Genomic DNA, 15433 nt, shown 5'->3' on the forward strand with positions numbered 1-15433 from the left:
ACCTGTTACATGGAATATACATTTTTTTGTTTTTTTGAGTAAATAATCAAAAAAGAATGGATTAAAACACTGAGTACTATAAGATTACGCGTGATATTATTGCGCTCAAGGACTATTTTCGAACTATTGTAGAATACTTTATTTTCGCTTGGAATTTATTTTCGCTGAAGGGATGATTCCGTGAAAATAAAATCCAGTGAATATACTTTTTTTCCTATATTTCACATTCAATTAATCAAAAATCAGTGAAAATAAATTCCATAAAGAACGCCCAAAAAGCCTTTTCAGCGAAAATGAATTCCAGCAAAAATAAGTATTCCACAGTATTTGAAACCGGAAATTACGCGAGTACTTTCGAACTTCAAACACAAATTTGATTATCGTTATTATGTGTTAGTTTATGTTATGTCAAAGATTAAATTATGTATGACATAAATATTTCACTTCGCAATATCAAGTTCCGTGTATAAACTCTGGTGTAAAGAGGCTAGTAAGGCGTCTAATGACACAGGTTTGTGCATCCTGGGACTGATGGTAGAGAATGAGATTTGTGCTGGGACAGCGCTTCCTGTGACGACACAACGTAGTTACCGGCCTCTTGTGGCTAGGCACGCCATGACACTTGAGGCGAGAACCATCCAATACCAATACTGCACTAATAATAATAATAACAAGTAACCTGTAGAATGCTGGTAATATTTTTATGTTGATTTTTGTTGCATTTGCAGCAAATAGTTACCAAACAATGAGAAATCTATATGATTGAATATACCTCTCGGCTGGCTTCACATGCATAGTTCAAGCCTGCCTAACCGGTGCTTATACGAGGATTTAATTACAGCACCTAGACGCTCTGTGGTTACAGCTTCATGTTCAGAGTAATCGCAAAATTGATATTACAATAGAAAATCATGAAAGACTGGCAGTCCCATGCAATTACTAGCAAGTGAAATTCCTGGGATTGAAACATGCATTTTGAAGTCACTGATGTAGGCAATGAATGATAACTTCAAGTTGGCATGAAGACGAGGTAGTTTATTTAATCAGTGCTGAACTAGAGGCTGAAATTATAATTAAGTTCGTTGTCATATAATTTGTTTATTTCAATTTCTTCTGAAGTCAAATAGAATGCACTGGTGAAACCGTGAGTGAAAGGATGTTTTGGGGTATAGTTTACATTGTGTATGGAGTGGTAGGGTCGGGTGTCACATAATTTGTTCATTTCAACTCTTATGAAATTTATTTTCGCTGAAACGTTTTCAAGCATTACATGTGAATCCGATTTTTCCTGTGCTGTGTCTCAATGGAGTATGAGGTAAATTGCATTTTCACTGGAAAACGTTTTCAGTAGAAATGAAGTATACCACATTATTACATATGTACTGCAGTTTATTTTGATTCGTCTATGAAATCGGTATTTCCACATCCCATATGCAAACAAAGTAGTTCTTTGAAGAGTAGCGTTTTCGAAACATACCAGAAATAAACAATATTTAGAAGTGCGATATTTTACCCTTGGGGTACATGAATATACTTGCCGAGTGAAATGAAATTTGAACAACAGTAATGGTACTTCTAGGCAGTCACTTATTTTGACTAAAACTAATTTGCATATCACCCATGCAATAATGTTTTCGGTATTTTCACGGTCAATATGCTAATGAACATGGTATTGGCGATCCGCTCCAAGAGGATTGCCCCTCAAATCATTTGTGTGTGTGATTTCCAGTGTTTTCACGTATTAGTTCTTCTGTGATATTTTTGGCTTGGCCGATTTCGCTCAAACATGGCAGGTAGGTCACACCTTCACCCTATTTATTAGGAAAAATCTGCAAAAAAAATGTTGGTCCATCGTTGCCATCGCAACAGTAAAAAAATGATTTTTGGATAGTTTCGAGCTAAATGTATCTCCTACAAAATTAGGATACAACACCTCAGACATAGCTCATTGTACTCGGCTTGAGTACATTATTATACATATATCATAGAGTAGTTTACATGGTGGCATTGGACAGATCTCTACTATTTGATGAAAATCAGGGTAACCGTTCTCGAGATATAGTAAGGTACTTCAATTAGCATCTCTTAATTTTGGACAAAGGATGACACAACAAAGCACTACTGAATAGTAAAGACAACAGCACCATTTTGCTGTGTGGCGCGTATCGCGTGGACGGGTTTCATGTTCTCTGCACGTAATAAGCTCGGTTATTAAGCATCCTTTTTTGGGGATGCCCGGTGGCCGAGGGGAAGACGTGTAGTGGCGTGAAGCTAGGCGATTAGGTGCCGTACGCGAGCGCCGGTTCGAGTCACGCACGCAGTACGTATTTACTATAATTAGACATAGTCTTTACCTTGCCGTTTATTCGGTGTTATTTGCTTACTTTACTTCCTATGTCGACAGCAACTATGAGCACCATTTTGGATGAATAATAACTAATTATCTAATTGGAGCTGAACTTAAACTGCCATATCTTTCCCCTTTTTATTGAATTTTCAACAAATTTAACTTTATATCAATATTTATCTATTGTCATTAGAAGGCAACATATAGACCATCTGTTACCATGGAAACAGGCCATATTCAAATTTCATTTTAAATCATCTGTCAGTGTCAATAAAGATAAACAAGTTTTACTTTCGTTTATGTTGCCTTCGTTTTTATTCCTATACAAATGCATTGAAAACGCCCTCATCGACCGGCTATGCGTTCTACCAAGCTTTGCTTATTTTTACGCTATAATAATACTTATGAAACAAAAAGCATTGACACGAATAAACAAATCTAAGATATAACATTATAGCATAATATACAGCTTATTTTTTGGCAACTTAGAAAAGAAGTATGCATGGAAAACATAACTGGGAGCTGCCCGGAAAATTTGAAATCTCTGTGCCTGATCGATCCATTTTTATGCCAAAATAACCAATGAATCATCTCAATTCTACAGCTGTGAATGCTCTAACATGTACAATTCGTTTTAATTTGCATTTATGCTGCATTTTAGACATGTTAAAAGCAAAATAAACGTATTTTGCCGTATATAAAAGTGAAAGAGTGAAACATTCTCTTCGTACATGAAAATTCATGTAAACAAATTCATGTAAACAAAGTACCGGCTTGGAGGTACCACTTTTAAAATGGGCTTGTCGCACTCTTTAAATTGATGTCACACTCACAAACCCTAGATATTTGTCTATTAAAATATATATTTTTTTTCAAATTATGAGTGATAGATATGCCAGAAAGTTGTAAGTCGATACGAAAATTGCCGTTAAACTTTTGTTTTTATTGCCGTTTCGCCAATTTTCGGCCGATTCTCACCTAACACCTATCACTCTATAGCTGTCATCCCCTACTTGATTTCTGTGGCATTTTCAAAATCGTATGGTCCATTCCAATGCGGGGAAAATGCAGCTAACTTCTCTGGATTTAGAACACCGGGTTAAATTTGGAGGTCACGCTCGTGTTCACGGCGCTTGCCAGGATTTTCAAATGTTTCAATTATTATTCTACCGTGTTGTCAAAACGGCTACTCGCAATGGGTTGCATTTTTCAGAAAATGACCATAAGATATAGAGCTAGAATTCATGATAATTTAAATTCTTTTTTGCTTTTAGTTTTGCTCACGTATTTTGTAGTTTTTGAAAGGGTAGCTGCCCACACCCACTTCTTCCGATGTCAAGTGACTGAAATCCCTAATACTGTAAAGGGGGTAATTATTCACTGGGTTTTAATTTTGCTTATTTCGCTGACTGGAAAAATGCGCTAAATTAAAACACAGTGAATATGTAAAATTTAGCATAGAACACATTATCTAAATGACAAAACCGTGAATTTAAAACCCACTGAATATGTCTAAAATGGTAAATCAGTGAAATTTAAACCCAGTGAAAATTAGTCATTTTACAGTATTAGCTGTACACCACATGGAATAGTACGATTGAGAGAACTTGATGTATGTTGAATAAGCTTTATCATAGACCATCAACATCAAAGTACCAGGAGGTTTCTGCTGGCGACGTTACCCAGTTCCAAATAAAGATTACGAACGCCAAATGAGTGACATTTTTACCGGGAATCAAGATTCATTCAATCCACGGCTAACAAACAACATCACAAGTGAAGTTGTAGCGTGCAGCTCATCAACGACCGCTGTCGACGAAAGTCATTCCGTCAGTGGAGTACCGCATTTGTGACGGCATGTTTGCCAATGCACAATTATGTGGAGGAACTTTTAACTTAATTTAAACTACGTATGACTAATTCGAAACATTCTATCGAGATTGGACGGTGCCCTATCGTGTCATCCCTTCACCATTGTATTCAAACGATCCATGTAGTGTGCTGTTACATTCTACTTCAAACCCGGGATTTAACCATTAGGGGCGTTTTAATAAAAAAACAACATCGCAAATCATTTAAATTTAGCATTTTAAAACAAGTATACTAAAAAAGAAATGCTCAGCGATGCAAAAAAGGATAGATATTACTCTTCAGTATACACATCTCTGTTTATACAATCCTTCACATATTCTACTCCCAATTATTCCTGCGTAAAATGGAATAGCCTCTTTCCGTGTTGACATTCTGAGTAAAATCACGTGATAGGCTGTTACAATTGGCTGTTACATACTCTTTCGCCGGTCTGGAAAATGTGTTCAATTAGCTCTCATTCAAGCGACAATGCATATTTCCCAGTGGGAGTGAACGTAGTTCGAATCTGCCATTAAAAAATAGGGGTCTTTTCAGCAAAAAACGAATAACCCTTGAGTGCACACAATACACTGAGTTTCAGAACAAATCTTGCATTAGTTACAGCAGCAGAATACCACAGAAATATCAGACGAAACATGAAAACACTATATATTGTATTTTGGCCTGAACCCTCTCTATTGCAATTCCAGGAATTACCCCCATATATGCAACCATTTTCCACCTTGGTATCATCCAACTAAAAGCCTACGTATCGTGAATATAAAACGACCTGTGCGAAAATAAAGTCAGTTGCCACAATGTGTGAATCCTTTTGTGTACGTAGTGGACATCCCCACACCATCATAATGAGATGTTCCTGTATTGTCGGCGTGTACATTGATAGAGGGACTGTGATTGATCACTGAAGTACAGTATCCAACGTGAGTGTTACCGATTTAATCGAAGTAAGTAAATGTTTCTAACATTGTCAGATGCTAGACGTACCTCATTGTGAATGGCTGATGCCATTAATGCGAGCCAACTATCTCAGCCCATTCTTGACAGCTTCATTTCAGATCAGTTCAGCTGCAACACGATTGCGAGAAGAATATTCGAATAATAATTAACTAAAATTAGAGTAATTTCTAGCTTTGGTTTGCGAAGCTGAGAAATTGAATAATTTTATTTTTGACATGTTTGGTTTGCGGTATAAACTTGTTAGATATATATATATATATATATATATATATATATATATATATATATATGAAGTGCATTGCACTGTTCAAAGTCTACAAGTTACCCCGACACGCCTACCAATGCAATATAGTAAACCGATAATGCCATCGTATCACCGATGACGTCATTAATAATCTTTGGCCTTTTTGACATTTTTCATTTTGAATTGAATATAGTCAAGTGCTAAGTAAGTAAAATAATACTATAAATACATGTGTAAATATATATCTATATAGCTCAAAACCATGCACAATGTGTGTAATTGTTAAGATAAGGTTCAGGGGTGGATAACAAGAGACGAACGTGATGTGTCAAAGCACCCACTTATATACACAAGTTTACATTTCTTGCATTTTGGCGGAAAGTGACTTTGGCCTTGTACATGATTGGGTAATAGGGAGACGAGCTGATATGTAAATAACTATTAATGAGGTTGTTTTATTGGCTAAAATTAACGTACTATGATTGGCTAAATTATTTGTAAGCAGAATCCTAAATCGACATCAAGCTCGGCTAGTTATATTTCCGATGTTTCTCCGGGCCGCGAAATAAAAGATAGTCATGCAAACAAGAATGAACAAAAAGTTGAACAAAGTAAACGATAGTTTCGAAGTAAAATATGAAAGTAAATATATGCCAAAATAAAATACAATTTAGGATAGATATCGATTAAATGCGAGTAAATAGAAAAGTTCGAAAATTCGTAAAATCTACACAATCACAAACTTTCACAATAAGCTAAGTATAAAATGTTCGGTATATTCAGTTCATAGTTCATATGTCATTTATGTCCTGTATGCGTAGTTCTAGCTGGTGTACGGCGGGTAATTTCCGGTTACGCGTTGAGCAGCAGATGTATCTTGAAATTGATCAGTGAGTGTGTCTTCAGTTTTTCTACACACTTCCAACGGATACAGTTTCGTGATTGGTCTGGTTGTATGTCCGTTAGTCGTTTTAATTTTGGCTGAGCGCACAAGTCCATGTTAGGGTTGGACCATTTGATTTTTGAGGGGGGAGGTCAGCTCAGTGAAAGGCAAATTTTTTTTTTTTTTTTATGTGTTTGGAAATTTTTTTTTTATCAGTAGGTTTGCTTGCAATTTTTTTTTTTTAGGAGTTCATCATATCCAACATTTTTTTTTCATTATCTTCAACGGAGGTAGAAAAGACTTGATATTTTACTGCTATTTTACGTTTTTTGACAAAGTGGCCTGGGTGGTGAGAATGAGATAGTAGGTGTGAGTGAGGTGAGTGGTGATTGTGGAATGATTGGTGAAAGTGAGGTGGGTGGTGAAAATGAGATAGTAAGTGTGAGTGAGATGGGTGGTGAAAGTGAGGTGGGTGGTGAGAGTCGGATTGTAGGTCAGAACGAGATTGCTCTGTAAGAGTGTGATGTAAAACATTTGCTGACAAAAAAAATTCTCATTTATTTTAATATGTATTTTATTACATTTTATTTATGTTTTACTCCTGTGTGCGAAGCACACAATGGGAGTCTTTGCAGTTACCCTGTCTGTATGTGTGATCTGATTTCTCAAGAACCGTATGTTGGTTTTTAATGAAACTTGGTGAATAGGTGCTCTGGGCTAATACGCAGATTTGATTAGGTTTTGATTAGTCAATTTTCGGCTTTTCCACTGATATCTCAGGTACTAATCATCACATTTCAATGAAACTTGCATAGATACATAGGACGATGCACAGACAAATATGAGAAATATTAATTACCTAATTTGCTTAATTAATCAATTTTTAGCTTTTGATATTTCAAGTACTATTACTTCATTACTTTTCAATGAATCTTGGTACATAGATGTTCTAGGACAATACACAGCCCTGATTAGTTTTGAGTTAAAATCAGATCATATTAATTACTTAATTTGCATAATAAATCACACTTTTTGGTTATACAACATGTAATCACATTTCAATGAAACTTCGTACATAGTACTTATCTTAATTTAATGAATCTTGGTACATATATACTCTAACACAATGTGATTATTAAGTTAGTTTTAGGTTTATATACATCTATAATAATTATATAATATCTATAATAATTTAAATCTATAATAATTTACTTTTCAGCTTTGAACTAATTTAGTTATGATTAATCATCACATTATAATGAAACTTTGTACATGTGCACCCTGGAACAATATACAAACCTAAATCTATACATAATAATTTCTCAATTTGTATAATAATTCATTTGGTTCATTGAGGTAATCCACAGATATGATTAGTTTAATGCATATTGATTATCTATGATTAGCCCATTTCTGATAATGTATTAAACAAAAATCAGATTTAAATTGAATTCATCGCAGAGGTGCTCTGGAACTAATTAGAATAAAAACCATGAATGAAAAATCAAATGTATTTTCTGTACGTATTATAAATTGTGATAATGTAAATCACATTTTTTCATGTTGTGCATCTCAAATAGCAGACATAAATTAGTTGCCAAGCTTCTTGTTTAAAAAGCAAATCTTAAATTTTGATTAATTTTAATGTGTCTCCAATACTCTTAGCACTCAAGAGTTCTTTCTAAGCTTCCTTTGATATTTATTTTATTTTTTACTTGTTTAATAAGACATGGTTCCATACAATCATGAATGTATCTTGTATATTATTGTGGTCACATAACATAGCGTGGAATGCTTTATTTGCACTGGCATTTTATTTTCCCTGTTTTGCCTGTGGTCAATTTTCTGCAAAATAAATTCCAGTGAAAATGCAGCTTTCTCTATACGTTGCATTGAGCCTTATTACAACATAGTGAAAATTAGATCCACACAATGCCAGAAAGCTGTTTTTAGCGAAAATAAATTCCAGAGAAAATAAAGTATTTTACAGTAGTCAGCAAGATTGCAAGCAACTTTTCTAACAATGTTTCTGTTTTAGTCTGTAAATGTATTTAAACTAAAACAGCTAAAATGTTAGAGATATTGCATGCAATACCCTATTTGCTCTATTAGTAGCGCATGCTCTTATGTAAATAACAGAGGTGTTTCTATGGTCAAAATACATCATATTTTAATAAATCAGTATACAACCAATGCAATAGTTGCCGTACATGTGCTTCTATTGGAGATGCTCTTCTAATAGAGCATATATGGTATACAATCTAAATGCAACTAGAGTGAAATTGTTTTTGAAATTAATATTGAAATGCAGATATTAATTTTCCCTCTGCTATTAATTAATCCACAAACCAGAATTATTGACATCCATTTATATATGACCTAGTTTCTTCTTGTATTCTGTGTCCCCTTATCTTGGCAGGAAGAATTGCCATATTTTTGCTAAGTCATATAGTGACAAATATTTTTTTTTACACTGGTGAAGCAGCAATTTTTTTTTTGAAGAACCCTTCACTTTGCAAATTTTTTTTTTCGTTTCTGACCTCCCCTCCCCTCAAAAATCAAATGGTCCAACCCTTACCGTAATTCAATCTCTGCACTGTAGCGAGTTGGCTGGTTCCCGCCTCAAGTGTCATGGCGTACCAATCCTACCTGCCATTCGCAAAGGACACCGGGAACCAGCGAATGTAGCTAGACGCAATGATCCCGGGACCCGCCGTAGGCGGCAGTATTTTCATTCGAGGTCAATTTTGGATCACCAGGTCATTCCTAAACGCGTAATTGAGACTGAGTCGAGAATCAATTTTGGGTGCCAGAAATCATCCAAAGACGTTTATTTGGGTATAATTTGCGCTGTCAAGACAAAGTTCAGGCTAATAAAATAAGATTAACGACGTTTTCCCATAAGAGAAAAAAGTGAATTATTTGTTGAAAAAAGCGGAGAAAAATTGATACGCAGAAATCGTGACGTTGACTCTACGCATGCAATGCAGCGTCGTGGAAATTGTCTACAGTACACGTACACGCATCTTTCGATGACGTGATTATTTTGCCAGCCAGCCCAGGACGCCGTACAGACATTGTACTAAGGTAAGACCCTTTGCCCTTTTCCACAAATTTTAATATATTCTTAACAATTGCTTTACTAGTACCGCTAAAACTCTGCACACCATGCTATGATCATTCAGTGTTTTGTACTAAACGACTCATCGCTTAGCAAAACCAATTTTCAGGATTTATTGGCACATGATGTCATGAATCAGAGAAACTAATGACCAAAAATAAATATTGCATCGTATATAAATGATGACAGCGATTTACTAGGCCTATGGCCTGTGAACTCATATAATGTGTGTGCACGGTGCAACTAGTAACAATTACCTAACCTACCGGTCCTTCACGGCCACAGTTGTCGCGATGCATCTCAATAAAATAGCATCTAAAACCAATTAAGGCCGATATGTGTAAATACTTGTACATTAATAGTCTAGTCCATGCAACCAGCAACAATGACATGCAAGAATGGCATTGGCAAAATGATGACCTCGGATGTAGCCATGTCTAGGGGCATGGATATGATTTATAGTCTTTGCCCATTAATGTAATGTTATAGTGTCTATGAAGTATGTAATCATGATTAATCTTCATGATCATTTGTGACCACACCATTGATTATTCGGCATAGGCTATATATTATACACACTGTATACTATTGAGCAGAAAGTCATTCAAGAAATTGCATTTGATTCACCACATTGGCATGGCTGGCTGTATTCATTCTTACTTTTTCATGATCATTGTTTGGCTCACTACAAGTTTCTTGTGATTTAGGCGGATTGTTGTCACATGCAAGAAACAGCAAGAGCTGCAATGTGTACATCAGAGTGCTTTTACCATGCTTGTGTTGTTGCTATTGTAGGTAAATGGCCACAGCAGGAATGTACATAACTGTCATTTATTAGGCAGAAACTGATAGGAGCCAATTCCTTGCGCTCACTACATACACATGTACATCAGTGAAGGATTTTCTGTTGCCAACTGCCATTTTTGAAATGGTGCCACCGATCAACAGTTCATGCCACTCACCTCAACCTTAAACAATGACATGTGTTGTCATTTGTTATTAATTTTATTTTTATGGAAATGAGTTACCTTTTTCTAAAATAAACAAAATTTGATAGTAATATCATGTAAAAAAAAATGTTTAAAATGATTGTATTTGATATAGACTGAACATGTTGGGGAAAAAATAAATCTAAAATAATAAAATCCCTGCCTAACTACCCAATATTTTTTACTCTAATACTGGAAACACCAAATTTGTTTTTCATTGGCCTCATAATGGTTTGAGATCTTTTTAACATGGTCCACATAAATAATGAGGGATGAACTGGGATTCTGTACAAACAGGTCCATGTATTTACATTCTATGTTTCTGGTTTGATGTTGACTCATTTACAGCCCTGTCATTGGTGATACAAGAAGTTTACTCCTTATAGCATGTGTGTGGGCTGTCTTATGCAAACCAACAATGCTGTTTTTGCACATGGTCAATTCACTCCGGTTATATATCAGATGACACATTACCATTGCCATGCGATAGATTCATTACTTTTACCGGTTCTATCAGTCTGATGAAATTGATATCATCATTGATAACTCTATGAAGTACAATTACATTCCATATAGTCTCTTTGCACCTACTTTATTTCTTATTCATTCTGAATGAACAGTTGGATGTACATACAATAGCCTAAAAGTAAGGGGGTATATTTGTACAACACCCTGTAACTTTAATATATTGAAGATAATATTTGGTAATCGTAGTCCTAAATAACTATTAAAAATAGCTAGACGTTTTGAGCAATGGCTCTTTATCGATAGCATAGAAGAAAGTGAGTTCGATAAAGAGCCATTGCTCGAAACGTCTAGCTATTTTTAATAGTTATTTAGGACTACGATTACCAAATATTATCTTCAATATATCATACTTATCAGTCCGAGCAGCGTTTATTTATTTATAAACCCTGTAACTTTGCATGATATGGGTCTATAATACTGTCTTGTAAACAGTTAACTACTGGTTTTGTACAGTTTATTGTTGCTGCACATATACTTATTGAAAACAACAAGATATAGTATTTTTGGCAATATGACTACTACCAAATTGGGCGGTGGTGATACCTATCATTTGGGTCTTCCGTCAACACTTATCTGCTTTTGCACCATGAGTCGTTCCATGCACATCATACCAGATTTAATCATGACACTCCATTTACAACACTAATTTACCTCATTATAATGTAAATGTGCATAACCTGTGTTTTCATTGAGAGGATGCTTGAATGCACGGTAGTGCTTTCAGCATCCTCTTACTAGTTATTTACAATGTGCCTCAAGATTTTATTTATGGAAAGTCCAATCATTTCAACAATGTTCTTCCTATTGAACATTCCTCTACTCAACACCTTACTCAAATCATTCATTACAATATATGATCCTTACCACTTGTTTTTTTATTTTCTTCCAGGCGAGATAATTCAACCATTACCAGTATCTCCTATTGGTTCAACTTTTTACTTTATTCTTACTCGAATTTGGTAAACTTGTTGTATATTGATGGTTAAAATAAAAAATAAAAACTTTATTTTTTTTCTATTCACACCATTTTTACATGGTTGTCTTCCAACTAGTCATGCTGAGTGATGTCTAATAGCAGCTGGCCAAATTACAATCGAGTGGTGGGTGGGTCACAGTCAAGTACAAATAAGCCATTCACTGCCAAAGAACAAATATAATCATTCTTTCCGATCAAGTACTTTAACCTCCCCCTCTTGATTCAAATGACATAACCAAAAGACTTAAGACATCACCTACTTCCTATAACACACAACACCATATTCACATAATTGTTCATACATATATACATTGTCACAGCAAAATCAATTCCATAAATTTACCAATGACTCAAGCAAATTTGCCCATATTAACTATAGCCTCTTTTGTAAGCCATCTGATACTTGTGGCTTGTGTTTCAATTACATAACGTTAGTCCCAAAATATCAGCTTCAATTATTTGAGCACTCAGGAAAAACAGAATCCCATTATCAAGGTCAAGTTTATATTGCGCTGGTCCTGCTAACTCTGGATGCCATTTGAAACAACGTTCATTGTCGCTATGTACTTGCACAACATCACCGACTTTAATAGCGTTGTCTGTTGAGCCATCAAGGTTGTGTCTTTTGCGCAGTGAGGGTAAATATTCAGTTACCCAGCGACGCCAAAAATGTTCTATTAATTTGGAGAGATGGGCATGGCGTTTCTCAATGTCTATTTGGTTTCCGAAGGTCGGGTCTCCAAATTCATCGGCGTCAATAATCCGATAGGGTACACGCGTCAGCGAGCGGCCGTGTAGTAGGTGTAAGTGGGGTAGGGTCTTCTTTATCAGAAGATACGTATGTTAATGGTCGCTCGTTGAGGACGGACTCGATTTCGACGAGGATGGTGTTGAGTTCGTCGTAGGTCACGAATGATCGACCTAGTACTTTCTTAATCGCTGTTTTCGTTAGTCCAATTAAACGTTCCCAGAAGCCCCCGAACCACCATGCACGTTTTGGGATGAAGCGCCATTGTATTCGCTTATTGGCTAGATAAGTTTTCACTTCCGGTGAATAAAATAATTTCCTGATTTCATTCGAGGCGGAGAGGTAGGTAGATGCATTGTCGGATATTATGGTAGAAGGAATCGATCTCCGTGCAGCAAATCTGCGAAAGACATACAGAAAGGATGTTGTTGATAAGATGGGAAAAAGTTCGAGGTGAATAGCTCGAGTGACTGCGCACGTGAATAAACATAAGCTTTAGTTTCTTTAGTGTTCTGTGATGATCTCACGTAAAGGGCGCCAGTAAAATCCACCCCGGTTACTGTGAATGGTGGCGTAATGTTCACTCTGCAAGATTGCAGTGGCGCGGAAACAGAAGGCCAATAATGAGAACCAGATACCTTGATACAAGTAACACATTTGCAAAGTAATGCTTTCACCACTTGTCGAATTCTAGCAATCCAGAATCTTTGTCGAATGTGGGTGATGGTTGTTTGGAGACCGGAATGCAGCACCTGCGCGTGTGTGTTAGTGATCACGAGTTCGGTGAATCGATGGCCAGTTGGTAACAGAACTGGGAAGTTCGTGATAAAATCTAGTGGGCCGTTGTATAACCTCCCACAATATACCGTCGTCATCAACAAACAGTTTGAATTGTTTTGTTAAGTGTCCGAGTTTTCCATGTTTTCTTTGTATTGAACGTATTTCGGCCTGAAATTGTTCGCGTTGAATATCTCGAACCCACATGCGTTCTGCTTGCTGAATTTCGCGTGCGGTGAGGGGGTCGATATTTCGCTCTTTGTCTCTTTTTATATTGGAGATGAACCGAAGTACATACGCAGAAATGACAGTGGGAGTTTTAGCATTGGAGAATTGTTCAGACTCACCGTGAACTTGTGTAATGTCCGTTATTGGCGCAATAGGTTCAATGTCAGTGATTGGAACGTGGTTTACGGCGCTGTCAAACAGCTCACAGACAGGCCAGTCGCCTTTCTTCAGCCATGGTGGTCCCGACCACCACAACTTCGAATGTTCCGTTAAGTGGCGAGCCGTAACCCCTCTTGTCATCAAATCTGCGGGATTATCGCGTGTAGGACAGTACTTGACAGTACACGGAACGGAATTAATTTCTCCGACGCGATTTGTGACGAAGACAGGAAGTTTCTTGTTGCTTTGTAGCCAATGTATGACAATTTGGCTGTCTGACCATAACACTGAATTTGTGATATCTACCGTGTCCTTCAATGCATCCGATACGAATCAAAGTAGTCTGATACCGATTAACGATGCCATTAACTCCAGCCGGGGCAGGGTGATTTCCGGTTTCAGAGGCGCGACTCTGCTTTTCACCATGACTAAAGACGTTTCGTTATTGTGTCGCAGATAAACGGCGGCTCCGTAAGCTTTGTTGCTAGCATCCCCGAAAACGTGTAACTCACACTCTTTAATTTTAGAGTCCGAATTAAAGTACCGGCGTTTGAATTTAGTGTTGGCGGCTTCCATTATGTCATTTGATATCTCCTCCCACTTCTGTGTCATGTCATCACTAAGTTTATCATCTCAGTCGAGTTTCTGTTTCCATAGTAGCTGAATGAGTAACTTAGCCTTGATGTGTATGGGAGACAAATATCCAAGAGGGTCGTACAAACTTGCAGTATCTTGTACGATTGTCCGTTTAGTTACTGGGTTGTCATAGAGACGGTCGTTGACCTTTGTAGGGTAGCACAGTTCATCAGAATCAACTTTCCAGCGAATGCCCAACACATTGACATTCATGTCGCGATTTCAAGGGTGCAGACTTCATCGGAATTTGAGGACCATGCGTGTAAATTAAAACCGCACGATTTCATCAAAGTATTAGCTTCGTTATAGTAATTGACGGCTTCGGCATTGTTATCAACATCACTTACAACATTGTCCACGTATATATTTTGTTGGAGATCGGAGGATGTCGAAATCGACGCATTAGACTCTAGATGCGTTTTAACGAAGGCGTTGAGTATGAAGTGTGAGGAAACAGCTCCGAAAAGTACCGATGTGAAGCGATACACATTGAATTGGCTTTCTGGGTCGGACGGGTCAGACAACCACAGAAATTTGGTGAAGTCGCGGTCTTTTTCGTTGAGTCGCACGTTGAGGAAAGCCTTTTCTATATCGCCTGTTAAGGCAACGCGGTGGAGGCAGAATCTAAGCAATATGGCAGTAAGATCATTCAATAAAGACGGACCAGTTTGTAAGCTGGGGGATTTCGGGCGATTGACGGCAGCTACAGTCATACACAATTTTTATCGGCGTGGTTTTCGAGTCTTTTTTAACCGATTGATGAGGTAGATAGTGTCCGCAATGGTTATCGTCGTCAGTAACTTCTTCAATGAAATTCCGCGCTTTCTGGTCCTTAATAATTCCATCATATGTTTTTACCAAATGCAGTGGAAGTTTACGAGTCATAGCGCGAGTGCGTTTCTCTGCAATACGAAAGTTAGTAGGCAGAGGAGGGTGGTCTTGTCTCCACGGTAACCCCGCAGTGTACC

General features: G+C 36.9%; 1 protein-coding gene and 1 long non-coding RNA gene across 2 annotated transcripts; one reads left to right on the top strand and one right to left on the bottom strand.

Annotated features, from left to right (window-relative positions):
* Positions 1-9044: 9044 nt before the first annotated feature.
* LOC146733603 (uncharacterized) lies at positions 9045-11947 on the top strand. The gene is made up of 2 exons (XR_014926655.1): positions 9045-9390; positions 11831-11947. It is a non-coding gene; the product is annotated as an uncharacterized LOC146733603 (long non-coding RNA).
* A 2727-nt stretch (positions 11948-14674) lies between these two features.
* Positions 14675-15178, bottom strand: LOC102806523 (uncharacterized). Its single transcript, XM_006816751.1, has one exon. It carries the CDS (start codon positions 15176-15178, stop codon positions 14675-14677), a length of 504 nt encoding a protein of 167 aa, XP_006816814.1.
* Between the last annotated feature and the right edge of the window lie 255 nt (positions 15179-15433).

Source organism: Saccoglossus kowalevskii, chromosome 16 (assembly GCF_978046115.1).
Source record: "Saccoglossus kowalevskii chromosome 16, keSacKowa6.1, whole genome shotgun sequence".
NCBI classification, from domain to species: Eukaryota; Metazoa; Hemichordata; class Enteropneusta; family Harrimaniidae; genus Saccoglossus; species Saccoglossus kowalevskii.

Coding starts and splice junctions, on each gene's coding strand:
- LOC102806523 (XM_006816751.1), bottom strand. CDS start 15,178: ATGACTGTAGCTGCCGTCAATCGCCCGAAATCCCCCAGCTTACAAACT.